The sequence below is a fragment of the Anguilla anguilla genome, chromosome 13 (assembly GCF_013347855.1).
Source record: "Anguilla anguilla isolate fAngAng1 chromosome 13, fAngAng1.pri, whole genome shotgun sequence".
Lineage (NCBI taxonomy): Eukaryota > Metazoa > Chordata > Actinopteri > Anguilliformes > Anguillidae > Anguilla > Anguilla anguilla.
The window spans coordinates 36,775,411-36,801,227 of record NC_049213.1 but is presented as its reverse complement, the minus strand read 5'-3'; the positions used below and the strand labels follow the sequence as shown (position 1 = coordinate 36,801,227).

Here is a 25,817-nt window from a genome sequence, read left to right as displayed (position 1 = left end):
TATGTTACATTACACTACATTATACTACATTATATTACACTACATTACACTTCACTACTTTACATTAAATTATATTACACTACATTACATTACATTACACTTCACTACATTACATTACATTACACTGCCTTACTGGCATTCAGTGGTGGCCTCTCATCCACTTTAACATGATCAACACCCTGAACCAGACCTGGGTCAAATACGTATTTGTTTTGGATTCAAAAACTTTTCTGTGCTCAGCTGATCTTGCCTGCTGTAATTGAGCCTGCCAATATGACCAGAAGGCAGTGTTTGCAATTTTTGAGAGCACTTAATTTGTTCCAATACACCAGACAAGATTAATAAGTAGAAAAAGTATTTGAATCCAAAACAAATATGTATCTGACCCAAATAGAAAATGTTTTTTTCCAGAAAATAAATGAGATAAAATAATGTCCCAGACCATTTTGTACTTTGAAAGGAAATTGTATTGGGTGGTAAGTGTGCGATGTTTACGGATGTTTATGGTCTCTGTCCAATCAGTGCATCAGAGGAGTACAGCATCGACCTCACTGATGCCCGAGAACTCCATTCCTAAAAGCCTTCCCATAATTCTCTCTGCTCTCTCCGCCTGGCTTTGCCACACCTCCTAATATGCTACGCTCTCTCCTGCCTCCTTCCCTCCCTCTTCCCTTTCTCTCTCTCCTCTATCTTTCTCTCTGTCACTCTCTTCTCAATCTCTCCCTTTCTCTCTGTCTTCTCCCTCTCGCTCTCTTTCTCTCCGTCGCTGTAGGACGTTGGGCCCCCACGGCCCCCTCTCCCTAAATCCTACCTCCCCCTGGAAACGTGCCCCCCCATGCCCCCGTCAGTGCCCCCCCTGCCCTATGAGAGCAGTGCCTGGCTGCACGGTGTAGGCCTGCCGTCAGGCAGCTCGGAGGACGGCTACGGCAACGCCGGGGAGTCTCGCCGCCGACAGGTACCTACGCGGGGGCGGACCTGGAGAGCCCCCACCTGTCCTCCACGCGCCAGGAGCCGCGGTCACACCCGCCCCCCTTTCATAACCACAGGCCCCTCCCATTCCCCCCCCCCACCCCGCCGACACATCATCCTCCATCCTACACCTACATCCGCCCCCCCCCGCCCCCCCGCCCACACATCATCCTCCATCCTACACCTACACTTACATCCGCCCCCCCTCGCCTGCTGTAAACATTCCTGCTTCAGCACCTCCCTCCTCTTCCTCCTGCTGCTGCTCTTCATCCTCCATCTCTGTGTTCCCTCTCCAAGCGCAGGGTCTGTAGTTATCAGGCCGTACGAGCTCAGCGCAGTTACCACAGCGGTTTGTGAACAATGAATCCAGGAGTGCTCTGTGCTTGGTGAATTTTAACAGAAATTCATTCAGGCATTGAACCAGGCTAACCGTTACTATATTTGTCTATATTTTTTTAGAATTCATCCATTGCGATTGGTACTTTACACAAAATACAAAACTGTTTGGGTGAAATTATAGCATAGTGTCTGAGTATAAACAGCGCAAACTATTTTTCTCCCCTTTGGATGATGCACATGGTGTGTCAGGGAGCCTCTTTTCGATAGCCTGGAGCTCTCCGTGTTCTTTTCTCTGTGCCATCGATCAAAGTCTCACACACAGACTGCGTCCTGCTCTGTCTTCCAGCACAAGTACAGTTTCCGCTCGGAGTCTGCGACGGGGGAGAAGGCCAACAGCAGCGACCGCCTGGAGTCGGACCAAGAGTGCCAAACCAACACAAACAAAGGTAGCGAACAGAGCGGACGTCTACCGTTGGGTCGGGCAAAGCCATTTCAATCACCCAGTACTGGTGGGCCCATTGCTTCGAACAAAGCGCACAGCCCATGTTTCCATAGACTATCTTACGTGGACATTGGTTTGTAGGTTGTAATCTGATTCGCTGCACTCTGTCTTTCTGTCTATGAACAGTCGGTGTTGTCCCCCCCCGGACTAAGTCCCCCACGGAAGACACCTTCGATGGGGTACCCCGCAGGAATGGCAAGGTCCCCAATGGACACATCACCAGGGTGTGTAACTAATGCAGCGACACAGCTAAGGTTTATCCAGAAACACTCTCACACTCAGTCAGACATCACCAGGGTGTGTAACTAACGAAGCGACACAGCTGAGGTTTATCCAGAAACACTCTCACACTCACTCGGACATCACCAGGGTGTGTAACTAACGAAGCAACACAGCTAAGGTTCATCCAGAAACACTCTCACACTCACTCAGACGTCACCAGGGTGTGTAACTAACGAAGCGACACAGCTGAGGTTTATCCAGAAACACTCTCACACTCACTCAGACATCACCAGGGTGTGTAACTAACTCAGCGACACAGCTAAGGTTCATCCAGAAACACTCTCACACTCACTCAGACATCACCAGGGTGTGTAACTAACGAAGCGACACAGCTAAGGTTTATCCGGAAACACTCTCACACTCACTCAGACATCACCAGGGTGTGTAACTAATGAAGCAACACAGCTAAGGTTTATCCAGAAACACTCTCACACTCACTCAGACATCACCAGGGTGTGTAACTAACGAAGCGACACAGCTGAGGTTTATCCAGAAACACTCTCACACTCACTCAGACATCACCAGGGTGTGTAACTAACGAAGCGACACAGCTGAGGTTTATCCAGAAACACTCTCACACTCACTCGGACATCACCAGGGTGTGTAACTAACGAAGCGACACAGCTAAGGTTTATCCAGAAACACTCTCACACTCACTCGGACATCACCAGAGTGTGTAACTAACGAAGCGACACAGCTAAGGTTCATCCAGAAACACTCTCACACTCACTTGGACATCACCAGGGTGCGTAACTAACGAAGCGATATAGCTAAGGTTCATCCAGAAACACTCTCACACTCACTCAGACATCACCAGGGTGTGTAAATAACGAAGCGACACAGCTAAGGTTTATCCGGAAACACTCTCACACTCACTCGGACATCACCAGGGTGTGTAACTAACGAAGCGACACAGCTAAGGTTTATCCAGAAACACTCTCACACTCACTCGGACATCACCAGGGTGTGTAACTAACGAAGCGACACAGCTAAGGTTTATCCAGAAACACTCTCACACTCACTCAGACATCCACTGCAGTGAAGCATTCTTAATTAGTCCTTCACCTCCGCACAGACAATATTAGATAACACTGTCTGAGCCTATGGCACATCCTAAGAGAAGGGGTTGCCACAGTCTTGGCGCTATACACTCAAGATCAGGTTTTAAATGTTTATTTGAAGATGTAAAATGGAGATATGTGCTCTAAATCAGTAATATGAAGTGTTGAGCCTTTTTAAAAAATATTTAGTTTGCACTGCCAAAATGTACACATTGATTAGGGCATTGGTAGCCAACCCTATTCCTGGAAATCTACCGTCCTGTAGGCTTTCACTCCAACCCTAACAAACCTCACCTCATTCAACAGCTAGAGATCTTGTTGAGTTGTTAATTAGTAGAATCAGGTGTGTCAAATTAGGGTTGGAGTGAAAACCAACAGGATGGTATATCTTCAGGAATAGGGTTGGCTACCACTAGATTAGCACAGTGAGGAAGAGGAAGGGGGGGAGTGATGGAACCGGTGAGGTAAGAGGCGGGTGTGTTTCCGTGTGTCCCAGGAGCGGCCGAAGAGCGCGGTGTTCCCCGCGGAGGTGAAGTCCAAAATGAGCGTGGAGGAGCAGAACGAGAGGATCAGGAGGAACCAGAGCAGCTCCGTGCGGGACAAGAGGCGGAGCCTAAACCTCTCCAACTCCGACAGCTTCAAGAGCACGACGAACTACAGAGTGGTGCGTGGCGCACGCGTGCGTGCCCGGTCCTGCGTCGGGCCGCAGCGTCCGCTAGCTAGCGCTAACGCTTACGTGTGATTGGCCGCAGCCCGAGCCCTGGCCCTTTCTGATTGGCCCCTCCTTCCCCCGCTCAGGTTCGGCGGAGGCTGACGGCGCACGAGGTCGACATCAAAGACCTGGAGGCGGCGGTGCGGGGGGAGGGGGTGGAGTCGCCGCGGGAAGAGATCGCGCGGCTGAGGCGGCTACAGGGCGATCCCGACAGCTACAGCGCGGACATCAGTAAAGAGGTGTGCGACGGTCGCCTGATGCCTGCACGGCTGACATTACATTGCATTACGTTTATTTGGCAGACGATTTTATCGAAAGCGACATACAAAAGTGCATAGCAAAGGTTATTGGAACAAGTACAAAACGCAGGTCCGATAAGGTACAATACTCATTTTGTAACAGTTATTCCTGGCCAAGAACACAAAATCCAGTTCACACAGTGACCTTACTTTGACCTAACCTATGCTCAGTCAAACTAGGGGGAAGTACAAGCTACAACATCAGGACGATGATACAAAGTACAATAAGTGCTGGAATGGAGGTGCATGTAACATGAGTGGCCCTAAGCACTGTGTGTAGCTCCTGTTAGAGCTCTCTGGAATTCAGTCAGGTGATACTGCTATTATTGATAACAAAATCATCTGACATTTTTCTGTTATCTTGCCAAGGTGATTATCATGAAACCTGCAGACATTTTCTTAAAACACGTTGCACGATGCCATAATTATCGTTTGATAAGGGACTCAAATTAGCGGTTGAAATGTGTATTTTAGCTGTGGGTTTCTCAGCCTGCATCAAGTCAAATCTCCTTGGTATGGTGGACTGACAGTAACCCCTGATAAAAACCATTCGGATCAGTTTTATTTTATCCTGGAGCGTGCGTACGCGTCTTCCGTCTCCTGACCTCAGTCTTTCTCTCGACCCGCAGCTGTCGGGGCCCGACATGGTCACGATCCCCGAGCGCTATTTGGACATAGAGCCCAGCGTCCCCCTCAGCCCCGAGGAACAGCGGGAGAAAGAGAAGAAGGTGGAGAGGATCAAGACGCTCATTGCCAAATCAAAGTATGGCCTGCACTGACCCCCCCTACCCCTCACCCCCCTCCAGAGTGACGCAAAACCGTATCAACTAATGACAAAGCTAAAGTAGTCCAGGGCTGCCAGGAGAGAGACACAGATATTCACCGACGATGCTTGTATATTAGTCATACTAACTGCACATGCTGAGATGGAAGCTCTACGAGTGGCAGTTGACCACATTGGACAGGGTGGCCTAGGCAGCCATTTTGAATAGTCTTTTTCCCAATATGGCCGCCATGGCTTTTGCGCACAGTGAATAGAGCAGGAGCGGGTGGCACTCCGTGCTGCAGGTTCCCGTGGCTCAAACGCTTCCCCCCTCCGGCTCTTTCCCAGCGTTCAGAACGCGGTTCCACTGCTGGACGGCCATTTTGAATAGTCTTTTTCCCAATATGGCCGCCATGGCTTTTGCCCACAGTGAATAGAGCAGGGGTAGGTGGTTCCCGTGGCTGAAACGCTTCCCCCCCCCCCTCCCCCGGCTCTTTCCCAGCATGCAGAACGCGGTCCCGCTCCTGGACGGGCCCGTAGACCGGCACGCCGACCACGAGCAGAAGCTGCAGCTGGAGGAGAAGCGGATCGAGATCTCCTGTGCCCTGGCGGCCGAGGCGTCCCGCCGCAGCCGGCTCCTGTCCGGTGAGGAAGCCTGCCGCGCCCCCGACGCCGCGCCCTCCTCCCCGCCGGACTGCGCCGACGAGGCTCCGCCGCCGGGGGCGCACCCGACCACCCCCCAGTCCCCCCCCCCCCCACCCCCACACCTCATAGCGGGGGCCGTGGCCTCCTGCAGGCTCTACAGAGGCGACTCCGACAGGCTCTCACTGAAGGCTTTTAATCAGAGCGATGCGAAATGATCGGCCTCAGCCAGCGCTGCACCAAACAGCGTTTATCCGCGATCCCTTTTTGGAAATTCTGAATGTTTCGTCTCATGTTATAGGTCAATCCCAGTGCCCCTGAAGCCTAATTACTTTAGGTCGTGATTATTATTACCTGGAAACCAGAACACACTTCCAAAATATTTTTCCATGCTTTGAGAAACAAAAGAGAAACTGAGAATACTGAGAAACAAAAACGCATTCAGCGCACCTTAATTTCTACAGGTGTAGATGGAGGGCATACACAGGTCACAGATGCAAGGTGAGGGAATGTGCTGAAACGTTTCCTACCCGCGTCTGTTCATTAACGATACTTCTTTTGGGAGGCACTCGCATAGATTTATAACACGAGCGAATGGATTCAGAGTACTCTCTCAACAGAGGAAATTTTGGAAATGTTTGCCCCCTTTTGATCACGCGACCCCGGGTTCACCCCCGGTCCAGTAAAGATTCGTTTAGAGTTCGGAGTGCAGCCCACTTCCTGAAGTGTCCCACTTTTTCCATCCAAAATTCACTTTGCGAAACTTAAACTAAAGTATAAATAAAGTGGGAGACTTCAGAGGCACAGACTAGTTCAAAACGGAATGCCTTCAAAGTGAGCGGAAGAGAAAAAATTTATATTTTGTAAATAAGTTTGCTCTGGGTCTCCTTTGCTTTGCAGCATTTCACATTTCAGGCAGTTTATTACTTTACCAAAGAGGCTTGGAAAGCCCTCATAAGAAGCTTTAGCTGTGTATCACGGCCTCAGTGAAAACACCGCACCCTGTTTTCCATTCCACGTCACTCATTTAATTAACTCTGTAATCATACATTTTTATTATATTAGGTGGATAAGGCCATCAGCCAAGTAAATAAGATTTTAAGTAAATTTAAGGATACGATATGGTACTATTACTGAAATAGCTTCATGTGAACGTAGGGATTCTGATTGAGGCACTGTTAATTTCCTGTCCTCCCTGTTATTTTATATTAAATTCCACTCCTCCAGTAAAATAATTTTTTTTTTTTAAAACACAGCACGTGGCTCCCCCTGCTGGTCTCATACCGTCACTGTGCCTCAGCTGCGTGAACTACAGTACAGTGTCTTTTTTTTTTTCTGGTTTGCACCTATTTTTGTTTTTTCACCTCATTCCATTCCATTTCAGCTCAGTGCGCCCCCAGCTCCACAGCCTCGCCCACCAGCCTGGCCCCCACCCCCTCTGCTGACCACGACTCCCCCCAGTTCATGAAGGTGTGAATCTGCGCAGGTGAGTCCCGTGTAGCTCCTCCCTCTCAAGAACTTTAGCTCCGCCCATCCAACAGTTCCTCACTCCCTGTTCAGGGCCTGATTTACTTTAGCATGTGCTAAACCAGTAACCTGATCAATGATTGGTCATGGTATTTGTTTTGCACCAATCGTTGGTTGTGTTACCAGTTTTGCATGTGCTAAAAGGTTTTGCAGATGCTGAAGGTTGTAATAAATCAAGATCTGAAGTCTGAGCAAAATGTCTATAGTGCTGCCGTGTTGTCATTCTTGCGGTTGTCAAAACTGCTTTTGAACATTTTTTGTTCGGTTTTGATTTTTGTTGTGCTGTTTGGTTAAAAAATGGAACTGCTAGGAGTCACATGGGTATTATAAACGTTTAGGGCCACAGATTTACTGCACACACCAATGAATTACACATAACTTTTAAGAGGAGTGAAGTTTTTACAACTGCTTTGTAATTTTTTTTTATTATGACAATCATTTTCAATGCCTCAGCTCTTTATTTAATGCTAGCGCCTTGCTGCTACGGCTCCCTCGACTCCCACAATCGTTTCTCAGCCTTTCAAGCGTACTATATACACCCAGCAGGGCCCACACGATACAGTATGTACAGCATGTCTTAGTGTGAGTAACCAAGGGTCCCCCCATTATGTATTCTTACATGTCCTTTACCACATGGGTGAGCTATTGCCTTAAAGCCAATACTGTTAGGTTGGATATTTCTGCTTCTGTTGTATTGCATTACCTAGACTCAAACATATTTACTTCTGCTATGGGGCGACATAGCTCAGGAGGTAAGAGCGGTCGTCTGGCAGTCGGAGGGTTGCCGGTTCGATCCCCCGCCCTGGGCACGTCGAAGTGTCCCTGAGCAAGTCACCTAACCCCTAATTGCTCCCAACGAGCTGATTGGTACATTGCATGGCAGCATTTCACTGTTGGTGTGTGTGTGTGAATGTGAATGGGTGAATGAGAGGCATCAGTTGTGAAGCGCTGTATAAATGCAGTCCATTTACCATTTCTCTCTCTCTCTCTCCAGCGTTTCAGGGTTTGGTTGCAGTGCAGCTCAATGGGATGCCATTCTGAGAGCTTACAGAAGTAACAACACGAGAGACAGATATTGTTTTCTTTCCCCAAAGAGTATATTTTTTCAATCTGTTATTGTATGACTGAAAGAAAGATAATATAAACATGTTTGGAGGTTATTTTGGCTGTACTTCAATACGACTTCATCACAACCAACAAGGTGCTGAGGATTCGAGAGTTCCAGTCTCCCACCAGCAGAGGGCGCTATTTCATCCTCCCAGCTCCTTGTGACCACACTGGCCCAACTTTATCGCTCCCTGCTTTGACAGTCAAGGCCTCTTTTTTTTCCTTCAGTCAAGGCCTTTCATAGATGCCCAGCCATCGGGAAGAGATAACGCGAACTTGTCCTTTTGGTATGAAGCGGTCGCAAGATTTCTAATGCTTAAAACTAGCCAATGGAGGATCTGTTTACAGCAGCCCGCCCGTTGTCCCGGTCACTGCAGCCGTGGTACGGGATCCCAGCTCAGGGGTGGAATTTTTGGAAGTCGGGTCAGAAAAAAGCTCCTGGCATCACACACGAACATGGATTCTGGGGAAGAATCTAGAAAGGCCCGTGGGCGGGGCTGACGTTGTACTAGCGCCTGGAAGATGGACGATGCAAGCTGACCGAGGGTCTGGGGACGTGCGGACGTTTGTGGACGAGGCGAGACGGGAACCGGCTGGCGGTCTGAGCTGACGGTTGACGTGTTTTTGAAAGGACAAGACGGGCAACGGTTGAGCATCTCGGAAGCGAACGCGTGTTTTCTTGTGGCAGGTTCTTTTGTTTCAAACCCAATAAACCGGATCAAACCGGATCAAACCAGATTAAACCGGATTAAACCAGAGTCCTGGAATGACCGGAAAAATGGCCTCCTGGGCACCTGGCTTTTGACCCACCATCAGAGTCGGGCAGAGGGTACCCCGAAATTTCCAGGTACCCTCTTTGTGCTCAAACTCGCTGTGTTCTCCAGGAGTCCTGTGACCTGGAGACACGTTGTCCTCAGTTTCCCCACTGCAGGGCTTGCTGTGACCCCTCCTCCTCTTCCCCTGTTCTCACAGTCCACGCCCCCTCCCACTACTGACTGCACTTACAGACTCTGAGCAAATCATAGCTGTCGACAGTTACACGTGTGTCTAACTTAATCGTTACCTTAAAACTGTTGTAACTTTTCACAGTGTTTATTTTATTTTTTTCCCCTGCTAGGACTTTTCCTTCAGTGGTACCTATTACTCATTTGTGTGTGGGGGAAAAAAAATTCAGAAATATTTAGAAACTGAAATGAAGGGGTTTAAAAAAAAGAAAAGAAGTGACCTTAGAATTGTGAGTCTGCTAGTGAAGGCGCCTGTCTCAGCGTGGGTCCAGCGGCTTGCGTCATGGTCAGGTGACCAACACTCATCTCAGTGCTCTGTGTGATTATCCACATACCCTGTGCAAACTTTATAACCTTACCATTCAGGGGTTTGTTTCCTTTTGCTGGGGGGCAGTGGGGTTTGGTGGCACGTTTACTTTGCACACGTTTGATAATGATGCACTACTACAGTTCAGATTACCCGGCAAGACTTCGCCTCTTGCCAGTTTTTAGATTGTTCCTGTCGATAAAATGTATAATTTTATAAACGCGCCATGCTATTTTCTTTTTTTTTTTTACATTATCAGCACGCCAGCTGACGTCATTGCATCCCATGATGCTCTGTCACACATATCAGACCAAAATCATGCAAGCTTTCCACTGTTCACCAAAACAAAAGCCATGCCCTTTTTGACAGTTTCACCTCATATCCATATCATGTCTTCAAAGCATTTTTGTTTTTTAAATATGCATTTGTAGCTTAAGTATACATTTCATTTATACAATGCAATCTCACACCAGTACAGTCTGCCATACATTACCTTGTGGAGAGATAAAGAGAATGGATCAGGATGCTCTAAAGACAGGCCGCATTCCAGACAAGCACATTCCTCTCATTCATTTATAAGTACACCTTAACCTTTCTCCACAATGAAGGATGGAGAACATGTAGTAGCTGAATCTGAACCTCTTCACTTCAGCAACTTCCTGTCTGCTCAAGTTTTTGGTTCATCTCCATGTTTGAATTATCTTTGCTTTGTTTTCAATAAGGAAAATCAGCACACTAGTGCTCCAGAATAGCTTTACAGCTTCAGACTGTATCTTCAGTTCAGCCATGCTTGTTCTCTGGAGAAAATCTTAATCTCTCTCTCTTTCTCTCTGTCTCTCTCTCATAATATGCTAGCACACAGAGAACGCATTTTGTGTTTCTGTATGTGAAAATGTTATCCTCAAGCTAAAATGCAAGTGTATTTAAGGGCAAGCAAGCAAGAAATCAACACATACATAATAAGAATAATAATAAATACAATGGAAATAATATACTCAAAGCAGTTTAAAGACCCCCGCATTGCAAAAGGAAGGTTTGGAGCAAAAGTTATATTTTTTATTGTTTTTGTGAAAGGATGAATAAGTTTAACCCAATACAGTAATTATTATTTTTTTCAGGGAGGCATGGGTATTCTACTGAAAATTATCAGTTGATTCCTAAATGTGTGACTTATGTTCTGCATTCTCACTGGGCTCATTAAAAGTTGAGGCGTAAATGTTGTTAATTTATGACTATAAAGGTCTGGTTGGATGAAGATGATAATTCTGAAACATTGTTAATGGAGAAACATACGGAGAAATGCAAAAACAAACAAATGTCATGGATTAACATATGGTTAAATGTAGCATATAATGCTGTGGGGCTGAATCTTGAGTTGAACTAATTGGTTGGTGTAAATATTTCTGTTGTAAACTATATCATAACATTACATTTTAAGTGTTACAACTTGGGGAAGGGGGAGGGGGGGCACATAAACTGCTTGAACTATGCAAAATGAAATTAATACACAAAATTAATATGCTTGCATTAGGAATCTTTTGTCCATGCAATAAAGCGAATGTATACAAATAATTCCTGTCTTTTTGTTTGGACGCTTTTAGGAGAACTCAGCAGTATTTTGTAATGCAATGATGGCTCACTCAAACTTATTGTTGTTACTGTCGTTATTGTTATTAGTAAAACAGTATATCAAATAAACACTGCCAAAAAATATTAATATTCAAAATGAACATGGTCGTACGGTCCTGGGAGGCATTGGAGCAGGTTATGTTTTTCAAATTGCTTCTAAATTCTCCGCGTTATTAAGTGAACTGAGAGGACTAATCACACCGTGCGATGGTCAGTTGGATCACGGTTTCTGATAGATTCAGCTTTTCGGTCGGGTGGTTTCTGTCACATTTTCTAGAGCTAACACATTTGCCAAAAAATAAACAATAAAAAAAATAATAAAATCCATGTATAAGGATTAACCCCAATAATTTATTTAATGCTTGTGGAGCACTAGACTCCAGTGATATCTCTGCTTTCTGGCACCAGCAGAGGGCATGAACATAACCTGGAAGCAGAAAAATCACATGGTTTTATATCCCACAATGACACACATCAGTATGAACGTCCGGCACAAATTACGGACGAGAGCCTTACGATTTACTGTAAATGTGAAGAGGCTGATTACCGAGAACGCTGTGATTGGTCCTCCATGATAGAAATGACCAAATTACGGATGATCAGACATGGATACTGCAACCCGGGGGGCAGCTGAGCGACTGTCTGGCCTTTTTTAAGAACGAGAAAAGGGCGTGTACCACACCGTGGTCCTCTCTTTGTAGAGCTCACAGCCCAGAGAGCTACAACTGTCAGAGCTGTCCAATCCTACAGAGATAAATAGAGCTTACATCTGGAATATGAGCTGTTCTGTGCAGTTTCAATACTAGCTTGTTTCACAGGGAATAATTTAAAACTAATAAACTCTATTTGGAGAAATTATGCGGATGCCTGTTTTTTTTTTTTAATGGTTCTCGCTATATTATATTTAAATTGATATTTTCACTTTGGAGCACTTCAGATTATTTTTTTCAGAATGTTTGTCACCCTAATCATTTATAAATAATATTGACACCTTCAGTGTTACAAGTCCTAAGCTTGGTGGTTTCTGGGTTTTATAAAGGTAAGTCATAATTATTTAATGTTGGATTGTTGCTAACAAGGGTGATGAAGACACACTTCATTCAGTTCATTGTGTAATACGAGTGACGAGGGGGCATAACCAACCAGAAGTGTCTCTCTTGGCACACTAGAGGGCGCTGCGATTAAGCATAACTGCAAGTCTGTCAACACATTCCAACAGCTACAGAGCATGACTTGCATTAGATCTAAATTTCAGGCATTTAACAGATGCTTGCACAGCTTATATTGGTTTTTACATACAATCCATTATTTAGATGGACATTCACTGAAGATATTCAGGATACATGCGTTGCTCAAGGCAACAATGATGTTGCCGGGGAGTTGAACCTGCAACCTTGCCATTGCTAATCCAGGGGCCTCATTTATTAAATGGTCTTATGGTCAAATTGTTTCTTAAATAGTGGCTTACACAGATGACCATGACTATGTTTTTATTTATAAAATCCCACTTTTGCTTGTTTTAGCACTAAAATTCTTTGTGAATTACTCTTAGACCAAAAACTCCTAAAGTTAGGACTGACACACCCATTATTTTAAAGAGTGTCTTCTAAATCGGCAAGTTAGGAGCTACTTTTAGCCTTAAGATGATTAAGATGAACACAGCTCCTTGTGCCACACTGGTTTAGTCAGTGTTCTTATTTTACAGAGGCCACGCAAATCATATCCTCACCTGCAGAGGGCACCACCCCAAAAGCCATTGACAGGTCATTGCATTCCAAGTCAATTGCGGCCACACACACACACACAGGCAGATGTCCATGATCTCCTCATAGGGAACATTTCGAAGAGTCAGATGCACAAAGCCAATGTAATTTATGCCCTCACAGCCACTGTGGCACCATTTGACCTTTGGACATCTCGACCTTTACCCTGAAGATCCTTTAATCAATCAATGTAATTGCATGTTGCATAGCACCCCACACAATGTCATTATTTCTGAAGGTTGTGTAACGTGCAAAACAAAGAAACCATTCATCAGTTTTCCAGAATAATTATTCAGTTTAAAAATGTATTTCTGTCTCAGACTTCCTGTGTCTTCCTGTTTCACATACACAAAGTTTCTTTATCAGGCAAACTTAATAATGAAAAAAGTAATAGAGAGTTTAGAGGCTCAATTCCAAGTTAATTTAAAGAGCTTTTGATTGGAAGGGTCCTGTTAAACATTAGCATAAGCATTAGTATATGATTACTATACTGACTACACTCTGATAGGCCAGCCATGAGAAATTATTTGGCGTTAAAATAAAGAATTATGTTTTATTTAATGTTTTATGCTTTAAAAAAGTAATAACTCCATATTCAGATTTCTTTCAGCTTCACTGTGCCCCTGATTATGGAGATAATCTATTTTTAATGATTCCTGCGTAGGCCGTGGCACATCTTCCCTTCCGGAATCAATCTTTTGATTGCCGAATGATGTCACAAAGCTTCAAGGCACTTCCTGCCGGGTTTGGCCTTCCGAAGGCAGCCCACGTTCCGTTCCGTCCCGGCCCCGCCCCTTTCTACTGAAGCCCCTGCGGCCTGGTTAATGATCGCTGGGGCGAACAGTGACTGGAGGATCGAAGGTCAGGGAGCAGGAGGAGGAACCCACAGGGTGCTGGGGCCGGTGGGACGCAGAGGAGCCCGAAGACAACCATGGTCACAATCACAGAGTTTCAGAGTGAGTGCCTCCTGTTAACTAACATACGGTCCGGCTAACATCGCCAGACCCTCAGGCAAAGGGTTTAGATTGATTACGTGATGCTTTACTTCATCAGTATTATGTTGTCATTATTTCTTATATATTGTATGGTACTAAACTGTACGATTCCTGTATAATGTATTGAATATTATAGTTAAACAAACGTACGTCAGTGTTGGTTTACCTAAATCTGCACAACTTAACTGGGATATGCTGTTGAATTGCGGATAGCTGTTGAATAGAGCAGTGTTGTTTTTTTCGAAACAGGCACAAACGCCTACACACTGCTGAGGTTGGCTGGAACCTTTGGATGTTGTTTGTAGGTTGGTCGTGCAGTGTTTGTGAATGAACAGACAGGTCAAAAAAACAACATGGACCATAATGTTTCAAGTTTGAGCAGGCCTAGTTATGGGAATGTTTCTCTGGTGTCACAGACAAAATAGTTTTGGAGGTGGAGTGGGGGGGGATACACTGAAAAAAAATGTATATGTACATGGTATTGAATATACAGCATGTTTAATTTGTGGGGGACACAGGTGAGAGAGTAAGGAACCCTCAGCCCCCTCCCACCCCTATCCCCACCACCAGGACTGTGTTTGATTCTGTGTTTTCTCTCTCTTTCTTCCCCTGCGTTCTCAGAGATAGGGGTCGGCCTCACAGGGTTTGGCCTGTTCTTCTTGCTGTTCGGAGTTCTTTTGTACTTTGACTCCGTCTTGTTGGCGTTTGGAAACGTAAGTCCTCTTATCAGACGCCGACTCAAAGCACGGCCATTCGACGCTCGGTAATGATGGGTTGATGAGATCACAAACGGAATAGCTTTCCGCAGGGTCCAAGGCAGGGGGATGATGGGTAAGGAGTGGGTCTTGTACAGTGTTGGGGAAAATACTCAGAAAGCATAGCTGTACAAACTACCAATTATTTCACCCTGAAAGTACATGATGTATCATTAGAAGTACATGACACTCATTGCAGGACTGACAGCTACAAAGAATTCATTGTACAGTAAGCCCTTAAACCTTAATGAAAAAAAATCTTGTGACCTTACATGGCTTTATAAAAATATTTTATTGATTCTTGGGAGTGGGTGTCGCCAGTCCCAGAGGAATTAAACATACCAGTCTGATGAGACTTCAGGCTTTCCAGAATAAGAGTCTGATTTTTAGAAAGATTAGTCATAAATGTGTTCAATATTGTGACTACATTATTAGTGTACTGACCAATTTCCCATTAAAAAACATTTCATTTTAACTTTAAGAGGAAGTTTCCCCTTAACAATTTGTAAAGTCAATTTGAAAGATTCTTCCCATAATTATACACATATATGCTAAAGAAATGTTAATGTGGTGCAAGGTATGTTTTAATGAGGCGAGGGGGGTGTCTTCTAAAAGAACATAGAGAACAAAGTCTGCATTTTTTTCAATTCATTTGCTGCACAGAATTTTCTTTTTATTTCTAGTTCTGCCATACAAATGTAAAAAACAGTGTGTTAAAAAAAACAAAACATTCTAGCACCCTAAACCTTCTTCTGTTACAATTTTATCCAGCCTTTTTTGCCATTAGGTCAGAAATAAAACCCAAAGGAGCCAAAAAAAATAATAAAAAAGGTTGGGGGAAATAGACCAGATTTCTTCCAGACAGTAATGGGCTACTTTCGCTTGGGAGTCTGGCCTTGAGGGTCACACTGGGCCTGTAGGCTCTTAGTAAGGAGTTTTAAACTGTGGAGGTCACAGCCAGACCCACTGTCTACAATCACAGGGCATCCTTCAGTAAAAAAAAAAAAAAAAACACACTGTGCTGTCAGGCCTAAACCTCAGAAGGGGAATTCGCTTTTATTATCAATCAATCAATCAATCAATCAATCAATCAATCAGTCAATTTTTATTTGTATAGCACATTTAACAAAGGAGCTTTGTCACAAAGCAGTTTTACAGAGAACCGGCCCCCAAAGAGTAAAGCCTAAAGGGCAACAGTGACAAGGAAAAACTCCCTGACTGATAGCAGGAAGAAGCCTTGAGCAGAACCGGTGTGTTGTATCTCTTGGCGTATTGAGAGACGACGCGCTCGCTACCAACCAGAAATCTGGAGCCACTGAAGCGTGCCGAAGTCGCGCCAGTGCCCCAGACCTGAGCGGTCCTCGTTAACTTACTTCAGAATGTCAGTCTGATGAACTCACCGCTTGGGCTCTCTGGAGAGAATTTGCTGCTGGCTGAACAGCTGCTCAAAACTTTTTTTTTTTTTCTTTCAGGACCGTAGGCATTGGTACTTGGAAATAACTATCCCTGACGTGTTTTGTGTTTTTTTATTTTCTCATGTACCAATAGCAACACATCGTCCAACCTCCAAAAAAAACAGCTATTTAGGAAGCTAGTGTTAAATTCATGCATTATTATTTGGAGCAATTATGTGTAGACGTATCTTCTGTGGCAGTGGTAACCAACCCTGTTCTTGGAGATCTACTTTCCTGCAGGTTTTCGCTCCAACCCTACCAAAGCGCACGTTCAACGGCAAGAGATCTGTTAATTAGTCAGGTGTCAGGCATGCCGAAATAGGTTTGAAATCCTGTTCCTACGGTATAGCCCCCTAAGGAATATGTTCATACTCCCTGAAGTTGTAGAATGCTGTCAGCGTTGCCAGATTTGAAAACGGTGAACCTTGTCCGAAGCCATTTTCCCTCATACAATTACATAAACAAAGTAGCCCAGTTGGGTGGGAATCCGTCCAATCTGGCAGCGCTGAATGCTATGATATGTAGCATGCACAGGTAAAGGGGGATACTGTAGGTAAAGGTGTCTATCCTGTCTCTCTGAACCCACCTGTTTCTCTCCCTCAGGTGTTGTTCCTGACCGGCCTGGCTTTCGTCATCGGCCTTCAGAGGACTGCCACGTTCTTCTTTCAGAGGCAAAAGCTCAGAGGCTCCTCCTTCTTCCTGGGGGGCGTGGCCCTGGTGCTGATGCGCTGGCCCGTGGTTGGCATGGTGATGGAGACCTATGGTTTCGTCCTGCTGTTCAGGTGAGCTGGGGTGCGGGTGAGGGATCAACAGTTTGCTTTGTCGGTGAAACGGCACTCTCTGAACTGAACTGATGAACAGGTGGCTGCCAAATCCAGGTCCAGAAAGTCAAATTTCTCCCCAGTATTTTATTCCAATTATCTGGATTTGCTAATTAGCACAGTTCTTCAGCCAGGAAGGTAAAATTAATAAGTGAGATCAGCTGGCTGAGTTCATGGGTGGAAGAAACACATGGCAGGACTTTTACCTTCTGACCCCTGGACTTTCCACCTTTGCTGAAGAATATCTGTTGCTTGTATAAGCAGGTACCGCTACCACATGTATTTATGATTATTCATCCTTGTTCCAGACTTTGGAGCTTTACATTGCTCTAAATCACTTTCCTCCGGGCACTCTGCTTTCCTCCCACAGTCCAAAGACATGCAGGTTAGGCTAACTGGAATCTCTAAATTGTCCATAGGTTCGAGTATGTGAGTGAATGGCGTGTGTGCCCTGCGATAGATTGGCGACCAGGGTGCCCCTGTCTCGCGCCCCATTGCATGCTGGGATAGGTTCCAGAACCTCCCGCGACCCTGACCAAGAAATAAGCGGGTATAGATCATGGATGGATGGATGGATGGCTTGCAATCACTCAGCAGACGATCTTACACAGATTGACTAACTGAACATAGAAAGCATCAGTGTTAGTCTCAAGAATACAAAATCGGCAAGAAGCATTCGCACGGACACCAAGCAGCAACTCCACGGTCTGGGGGTTTTGGATGACTTGTTGATCGTCTTTCTTTTTCCTTATTTTTCCTCTTTAAATCTGTCACAATAGATGTCTGCACCTCTCTTTTATTTAACTACCTGCCATGAAAATGTCAAAAATAATTGACTTTATATGTGAAGTCACTGCATCCGTTCTGTTCACAGTTCATGATGCAATTTCCTCTTGTCTTTCCAGATCATTTTTTCCAGTGGCCTTTCAATTTCTTGGCTCATTAGTGAACATCCCATTTCTCAGTACGGTAAGATACTGTTGCTGCTATTGTTCCTGTCATTATTGCAGTCAAAATTAATTCACAGAAAGATACAGGACTGAAGATATTCTCAAAACATGATAACAGTTGTCACTTAAATTAAAAATTTGAGTTAATTTGGTACATTTTCATAAAATTATAATGGCCATATGCTTTTCAGATGAAATCAGCACAGACTGGCAATTTAAAACATAAGTCAATAAATAAATAAATAAATAAATAAATAAATAAATAAATAAATAAATATGTTTAGTTTTTCAGTTTTTAGTTTGTTTGTGCAATCTCAATAAATACAAACAGAAACAAGATAAACAGGTAAAATAAAAAATGTATATACACAGATGATGAACTCCTAGAGGGCTTATAGACTGACCACCTAAGACAAATGTAAAACCCTTTTTAGAAAAAGTACTGCATCGTGCAGAAATAAACAACAAAAAATAATTAAATTAAAAACAAAAACTCTCTTAAATAAATGAACAATAAATATACAAACAAACAATTCCCTTGTTGTTGTTCCAGTGGTATTTAAGCGTTCTCAGATAAAATTTTCCTCCTGTATGTAGTTTTTGAATCAGCCTTTTTTTTCTTTTATTTTTCCCAGAGTTCAAATGAAGAGAAATGACCCCTCCCCTCAACCCCTTCCCCCCTTTCTTTCCCCCAAAGATACTCAGCAAGCTGTCTGGAAGCAGCTCCTCCATGGTCTGAGGGGAACTGCTGGCGGACAGAGAAAAGCAGACAGCAGAGTGTTCTGGAGGGGAGTTCCGGTTTGGACCGGTTTTACCTGGTTCTGCCCGGTTCTACTTCCGGTGACGGAGATGCGACGAGACCAAAGAACGACGGGCTGCCGCCGCGAGCCGCGCCGAGCCATCCCGCTGCCGTTTAGAGATGCGCTTTGAAGTTCCAGGACTGACTTCAGCCCCGTCAAACACTTCTGTCTCATTTCCACTGCAAATCTACCCACGTCCGTCCCATTCAGTATACGGCAAACATGACAGACTATTAATATTATTATTATTTTTATTATTATTGCTATGTCAGTGCAATAGCCTGCTCTCAGATGACTAACAGATCAATGACTGAAAGAACTGGGACTAAAAAAAAAAAGTCATTGAGGTCAGAGATTAAAGTTTTTTTTCTGACAAATTGTGCCGATTGAAATGACAATGAAATGCTGAGATTTAAATTATTAAAGGGTTTTTCATTGTTGTTCTTTTCTTCTTGTTGTCAAATTCAGTCATTCATATATAAATAGGGGCGGCAAAGTGGTGCGGTCCAGGGTGTATTCCTGCCTCTTGCCCAATGCATGCTGGGATAGACTCCAGCACCCCCCGCGACCTTGCTCAGAATAAGCGGGTATAGATAATGGATGGATGAATATATAAATAGAATGGGAATAGTATTAATGTGACACAGTTAAAACTTGATTGAGGACCATATAAATTTTTTTATATATGTTTCTTAGTTTTGACTAGTTTTGAAGTTTGTCTTTCACCTTGAGCTACTCAATAAGATTTGGCACATGCCACTGTCTTACCTTAAAGTTTGCTTCTCATGGGCTCCATTTGTGTACACCTGATGTAAATACAACCTTTTTGTAAATTCATTATGAAAAATGGAGAAAGCACAAAGCAAAGGGGGGTGGGGTGGGGTTTCATGTGCAACTGAAAATATTAATACTTTTCCCAGCAGATGTTCTACATCTCAGTAAATGAACATAGCTCTTGGTCTGACCTGCCATGTCTTTCAATCAGCTGAAGGAATGTAGCTCCACAATTTGGAATTTGATTAATTTTTCTTTAACAAAACAAACAAAAAAAAAAAAAACCCAGTATTCATTGTGAATTAATCAACATAGTTAATTATCGGGGTCTACGTAAGGGAATTGTATATTCTCTCCAGGACTCTCTCCTGTTCCGAGCCGCGTTCTGTAATTCTATATCCACGGACAGGAATTTCAATTTCGGACCACAGCGCACAGCGCTTCTCGAACCGCAATTAGAAATGTTTCTTTTCTTAGGCCCCCCCGCACGAAGCGGATTTTTTCTCCAATCAGCAGCCAGCACAGGGCAGGCCTTCGGCTAACAGAAAGACGAGAACGGGGCTCGTGCTGGTCGCCGGGGTCCTGCCTTGGTAACCGGGGTCCTGCCTTGGTAACCGGGGCTGTGCCTTGGTAACGGGGTTGGTCATACCTCGGGTCACGGGGGGGGGGGGGGGGGGGGGGATGTGTTTTGGCGGGGCAGGAATAGGAGGTGTGACCTCGGCTTTGGGGTTGGTGACGCATGTCACACAGGGTATAATATCAGAGCACTACCTGTGGGGTCTGGACAGTGGGGACAACAACGTGCTCAGCACAGACACATCATAGCACCTCCAGCCCAGCGGGGAAAAAAAAGGTACTGTGACCTCTTTATTACCGTTGCATTACATTTCATTTGGCAGACGTCTTTATCCCAAGCAACATACAGTAACTACATACCGAGCGTTGCTGGAACAACTACAGAACGCAGGTCAGATATGATTCTCAAGTATGATTCTCATAAAGTTGAGGCTATCCTGAGCCACGCACATCACCTCTTGGTACTACTACTACTGCTGGTTTTCTGACAAAACAAAATCTCTTGGTGTACTCAAGCCTGTAATTTGTCATGTGTATCTGTTTGCAGATTTGAATGAATGGAATTAACATGGAATCTAATGTGGGAAAAAAATTAAATATTTGAAAATTTACTTGAGAGAGAATATTTTCCCGGGACATTCAAAACACTCAGCAAGCCAACAGTGTTTACGAAGCTTTTCTGGCAAATGCTTTGGAGAGCGCATCCAACAACCTTCTGGGGTGTTACCTTGTTTTATGAATAGATTATCAAAGGTGATTCATGTACGTTTGACCAGCCTGCTTTGAAATGTGCTTCACTCTCAGTGCAGTGTTGATGTATGTGGCGGTGGCAGTATAGCATAATGGTTAGAGACCTGGGCTTGTAACCCTCAAGGTTATTGGTTCCGGGGGTGACATAGCTCAGGAGGTAAGAGCGGTTGTCTGGCAGTCGGAGGGTTGCCGGTTCGATCCCCCGCCCTGGGTGTTTTGAAATGTCCCTGATAAAGACACCTAACCCCTAATTGCTTCCAATGAGTTGATTGGTACCTTGCATGGCAGCCTTTCACCGTTGGTGTGTGTGTGTGTGTGTGAATGGGTGAATGAGAGGCATCGATTGTAAAGCGCTTTGGATAAAAGCGCTATATAAAGGCAGTCCATTTACCATTCGGTTTGAATCTCTGATGGGACACCCCCCTGCGTAAGGTACCTAACCAGGACAGCTGCTGTAATTATACAGCTGTACAATTTGATCTCACCATAAAAAGAATGTGAGCTGTGTATGTTTTTCTGCATAATAGCCTCTGGATAAATGCCTAAGGTGAAATTTAAATGTACAGTAGCTCTGCGCAATTGTTAAATGGTAAATGGACTGCATTTATATAGCGCCTTTATCCAAAGCGCTTTACAATTGATGCCTCTCACTCACCAGAGCAGTTAGGGGTTAGGTGTCTTGCTCAAGGACACTTCGACACGCCCAGGGTGGGGATCGAACCGGCAACCCTCCGACTGCCAGACAACCGCTCTTACGTCCTGAGCCATGTCGCCCCAATTGCTGCATAAAGCACTGGCGTCACCGAGCGCACGCAGCCTATTTCAGTACACAGCGGACGGAGGCTTCTTTTACTTTGTGTTTTAATTTTGGTTTTCTTTTCCTGGTCATGGCTTTTAGTAACTGTACATGAATGCCTTGGAAATACGTTAGGATTTTAGTTTGCAGTGTGTTAACCTAATTTCAAAATGTGTGGTCATCCTCCAGAGAACAGAAGGTGAAAGTGCAGATCAAAGTCTGGGGTCAGGGGTCAGGGGTCATCAGGGTTGTGGTGGAGGTCACAAAACCGTTAAGGAGACCCCTCCAGGTTTGGCTATGTCAGAAGATGTACAGGTAACAAGAAGCATATTGCCTTGTCTTCAGGGGTCATTTGAAGTAAGATCTAACCCAAAAGCAAAAAAAAAAAAACAAAAAACACTTTGAGTAAAGATATATTAAATCAAGCAATTAACTTCAAAATGAGCTGTTTAAATTAAATTGTTATGTGTGTGTGTAACACACACAGAGTGGGATCGACATAAAAGTTGAAATCTCGGGAGGGATAAAAGATGCTGGCTGTCGTCAGAGCATTATGCAGTCCCTTTCTAAACAGCGACATGAAAGTGATGGCCAGGCAGAGGGGCCGGTGGGGGTCCATTGATGTTCAAGCACAAGCGGCGTGTCTGTGTGAGTGTGTGTTTTTACGCGCGCGCGTGTGTTTGTGCCAGCGTGCCTGTGTGTCACGTCCTAGCCTTGGGTATGCGTCGTGCAGGTTGCTAGGATACAACTTCACATCTTGAATTCATGTTTATTTTTTATTATCCTTGTTAAAATAACATGTCAAAACAATTAATTTATCCATAATAGATTTTCAAAAGGATGATGGTATTTTGAAGTTGAATGCCTTACATTTACATCTGAAAGATCCAAAACTGAACTTTTTGAGGGCCCAAATATATAAAATACTCACTCAATAAATGTATACAGCAGGCATATACCTCTCCTTATAGATTCTGTCATCGTGCTGGTGGGTGGCGGAGTAGTATAATGGGTAAGGAGCTGGTCTTGTAACCTAAAGGTCACAGGTTTGATTCCTGGATAGGACACTGCCATTGTACCCTTGAGCAAGGTACTTAACCTGCATTGCTTCAGTATATATCCAGCTGTATCAAATGGATACAATGTTAAATGCTATGTAAAAAAAAAGTTGTGTAAGTTGCTCTGGATAAGAGCGTCTGTTAAATGCCTGTAATGTAATGTAATGTGTAATGTAATGTAGTATAATGTAGTGTAATGTAATGTAATGTAGTGCAGTGTAATGTAATGTAATGTAATGTAGCGTAATGCAATGTAATGTAGTGTAATGTAATGTAATGTAGCGTAATGTAATGTAATGTAGTGTAATGTAATGTAATGTAGTATAATGTAGTGTAATGTAATGTAATGTAATGTAGCGTAATGTAATGTAATGCAGTGTAATGTAATGTAATGTGTATTGTGCACTGTGCAGATGACAGACATGCTGTGGGCCAGATCTGCCCCAGCTCCCCTCTCCCATGCCACCATTCTGCTGTTGACCGTGGTCTCCATGGTGACCATCAGGTTTGGGGAGACCAGGTCTCTTAGGTACACCCCGTACACTGCAGGTAGGATCACCTCCAGAGGGGGCCCGCGCCGAATATGAGCCCAAAATAGCTTCCAGATGTCCGTTTAAATCCAGGGGTGTCTGAGATAAAACTGATCCAGGAGTGTCCAGTTCTACCCAAGAAAGCTTGCGGCTGGAAGCATTTCTTCCATCCGAGCAACAATATGGTTTACTCAACTACCCAGGGTGCTGAATGAAGACCGTGATTTAATTGGTTACTTTAATTAATTAAGTGTTTAATGCCCAGCTACACCAAAAGCCTGCATTTACATGAGCCCTTCTTGGGTAAGATTGGAAATATGTGATTTAGACATAAAAATTTTTTTAAAAGAACATATCAGGCCAATGATGAAAAATGGTGTTCTTTCTCTAGAGATGTACTGATAAACTGCCTTCTTTTATTTTAGGTTAAGCATTGAGGTCAGAGAAATGCAGGTTTATCTTGGAGCAAACGCATTACCATTTTAGCATGCCTCGGATGATGAATTATACAGGCTCACTGAGGTTCCAAACAAAACTATTATGCATTATGTGGTATTTTTGTGTTATGTGCAGTTCCCTTTTTTTGCTTTAAAATACAAGGGCCTGTATTTACAAGGCTCCTCTTGGTAGAAGAGCTGATCTAGGATCAGTCTTCTTTGTCCACATCCCACCCTGATCCCTTTTGAGCCAAAAGGTAAAACTGATCCTAGATCAGCAGGCCTACTCTGACATGCTTTGTGAATACGGACCGTTTAATTAAATATTTAATTAACTGATTAATCCAGGTTAGTCTCTTGAGATAAAATATCTCATTTTCATATTTTATGAAAAATGTTCTCCCATAAAAGGAGTCCTTGGTGGGACTCCTTTTATGGGAGGTTTGGAACCCCTGGCTCAGACACTTTCTCTTCCACACAGATGAAGACCCAGAGATTGCAGCCATGCGGGTCCTGAGGCAAATGAACGAGGAGCTGTCGACCGAGGCCCCGCCCTCCCCGCACCGCCCCGCCCACTGGCCCACAGCACTGGCCAATCCACTGCCGGGAGGGGCCGGCCTTCCCAGGAGGTCGTGGTGGTGGTACCCCGAGGTGCCGCCACAACAGGCCAAGAAGCGGGAAAACTTCTCCTCCTACAACTGGAACTCTTTCGGTTTACGTTATGGGAAATGACTCGGAAGCGAGCTGTCAATCACTCTAACCCCGCCCCCCCCCCCCCCCCCCCGTACCCCCATAAATATCAACAATAAAAAAATAATAAATGAATAAACTAAGAAATAAATAATTCAGCTACATCATTTCTTACTTCATTAGGTGAATTAAATTTGTTTTTTAATGACATGGGTTTAATTTCAATAATCATCATATGCTGCTGGTTATGCAGCTGAGGCCATTCAGGTGAGGTACCTTCGTTTGGTTGAAAGTATGGTGTGTGTATACATCTCCAATGGCATTGTTGAAATATAGTTCAATATCTATTTAAAAAAAACACATTAAACAAATGCAGACATTGTAAATTTTGCCTCATCGTCATTGTTTGATTTGAAAATACCATGATGGTGTGGGTCTCTCTCGTGCCCTTAGAAGGAAAAGTCAAAGTTCATTGTTGCTTAATGGTATTGAATGTAAAAACAAGTCTTTCCTGCAAAGATGAGTGTCAGTGATAAACCCTGTCCATTGAGCAAGAGTAGTCACCCACTGACAGCATGACACAGATGGCAGCCAGATGTCATAATCCTCTCAGTCAGCAGTTCAGAAACCAATCAGACATTAATTAGCACTAATGTATTACTGAGGAAATGGAGAACTAGAATTATTCATTTATTAAAATGATAAACAAGTATTGTAATCATTATGCATATTGTACAATCTTAATTCATGTTCAAATAAATGTATAACATTCACTGCCTAATACAATTTATCATCATAGCAAGCAATGCATTTGTACTTTGTATGTGAATGTGTCTCATCTTTGTAAACTTTGATTTTCATTGCTGTATAACCAGAGAAAAGATTTATGTTTGTTTGCAATAAACTGCAAAGCTAAACATGCTGTATGCACTGTGTGAATAAAAAACTTGTCATTGCAATACTTTAATGCTCCAGTGTTACTTGCTCATTGCTCTGATAATTACACAAGGATATTTTCCTCTCTGTGGAAGAGGAGACGTGGTTACCGACAATTCTCCACTTAAGGATATAAAGTGGGGGCCTCTACTGCCACAGGCCGTAGAGCACATGCTCATTGCGAGCCGCGACGTCGGCGGTTCGAGTCCGACCGCTGACCTTTGTGGCACGTCTCTCCCTCCCTCTCTCTCTCCTCCTAATTCTTCCTGTCTCTCCGCACTGTTCTATCAAATAAAAGCTGAAAAAGCCCAAAAAATATATTAAAAAAAGATATAAAGTGTATAGCCTACCAGAGTGTTACTTCCTCAGCATTTGGAATGATGAAGATCTGATCATTTCTGTGACTGTCAAATTCAAACCAAAGTCTCTCTAGAGCGGACCGAAGACAGTTCAGACACCTGGGTTTCTGGGGTTGTTATGGAAAAGGAGAGATGGAGTCTCTTCCTCCTTATTAAATTAAAACTTTTACAGAAAGGGCCTATTAGTAGGCCGAGAGGTAGGTTTTGGTAATAATTTTATGATTAATATT

General features: G+C 44.0%; 3 protein-coding genes across 18 annotated transcripts in view; all 3 read left to right on the top strand.

The window, feature by feature from the left end:
• Positions 1-12,001, top strand: part of plekha6 (pleckstrin homology domain containing, family A member 6) — a 103,650-nt gene extending 91,649 nt beyond the window's left edge. For 15 of the 16 annotated variants that reach the window (XM_035387601.1, XM_035387592.1, XM_035387591.1 and 12 more), the window contains 9 exons: positions 773-955; positions 1,655-1,754; positions 1,937-2,034; positions 3,650-3,817; positions 3,952-4,104; positions 4,794-4,927; positions 5,430-5,572; positions 6,954-7,055; positions 8,091-12,001. In XM_035387601.1, the coding sequence (XP_035243492.1) occupies positions 773-955; positions 1,655-1,754; positions 1,937-2,034; positions 3,650-3,817; positions 3,952-4,104; positions 4,794-4,927; positions 5,430-5,572; positions 6,954-7,045 (1,071 nt within the window). In that variant the 3' untranslated portion in view covers positions 7,046-7,055; positions 8,091-12,001. The remainder of the gene's footprint in view (positions 1-772; positions 956-1,654; positions 1,755-1,936; positions 2,035-3,649; positions 3,818-3,951; positions 4,105-4,793; positions 4,928-5,429; positions 5,573-6,953; positions 7,056-8,090) is intronic. The other variant, XM_035387595.1, reaches the window with a different exon arrangement.
• Positions 12,002-13,745: 1,744 nt separating this feature from the next.
• golt1a (golgi transport 1A) lies at positions 13,746-19,124 on the top strand. Its single transcript, XM_035388987.1, has 5 exons — positions 13,746-13,862; positions 14,523-14,614; positions 16,714-16,892; positions 17,837-17,900; positions 18,579-19,124. Exons 1-5 carry the CDS (start codon positions 13,838-13,840, stop codon positions 18,618-18,620), a joined length of 402 nt encoding a protein of 133 aa, XP_035244878.1. The 5' UTR covers positions 13,746-13,837; the 3' UTR covers positions 18,621-19,124.
• A 1,046-nt stretch (positions 19,125-20,170) lies between these two features.
• kiss1 (KiSS-1 metastasis suppressor) lies at positions 20,171-24,353 on the top strand. Its single transcript, XM_035389271.1, has 3 exons — positions 20,171-20,308; positions 23,049-23,184; positions 24,084-24,353. The coding sequence occupies exons 2-3, from the start codon at positions 23,049-23,051 to the stop codon at positions 24,332-24,334; spliced, it is 387 nt and encodes a 128-aa protein (XP_035245162.1). The 5' UTR covers positions 20,171-20,308; the 3' UTR covers positions 24,335-24,353.
• Positions 24,354-25,817: the final 1,464 nt, after the last annotated feature.

Excerpts from the sequence above, each read along its gene's own strand:
- kiss1 (XM_035389271.1), top strand. The coding sequence starts at position 23,049 with ATGACAGACATGCTGTGGGCCAGATCTGCCCCAGCTCCCCTCTCCCAT. Across the intron at positions 23,185-24,083 it reads GTACACCCCGTACACTGCAG|ATGAAGACCCAGAGATTGCA; the intron begins GTAGGATCACCT and ends TCTTCCACACAG.
- golt1a (XM_035388987.1), top strand. The coding sequence starts at position 13,838 with ATGGTCACAATCACAGAGTTTCAGA. Across the intron at positions 13,863-14,522 it reads CACAATCACAGAGTTTCAGA|AGATAGGGGTCGGCCTCACA; the intron begins GTGAGTGCCTCC and ends CTGCGTTCTCAG. Across the intron at positions 16,893-17,836 it reads GGTTTCGTCCTGCTGTTCAG|ATCATTTTTTCCAGTGGCCT; the intron begins GTGAGCTGGGGT and ends TTGTCTTTCCAG.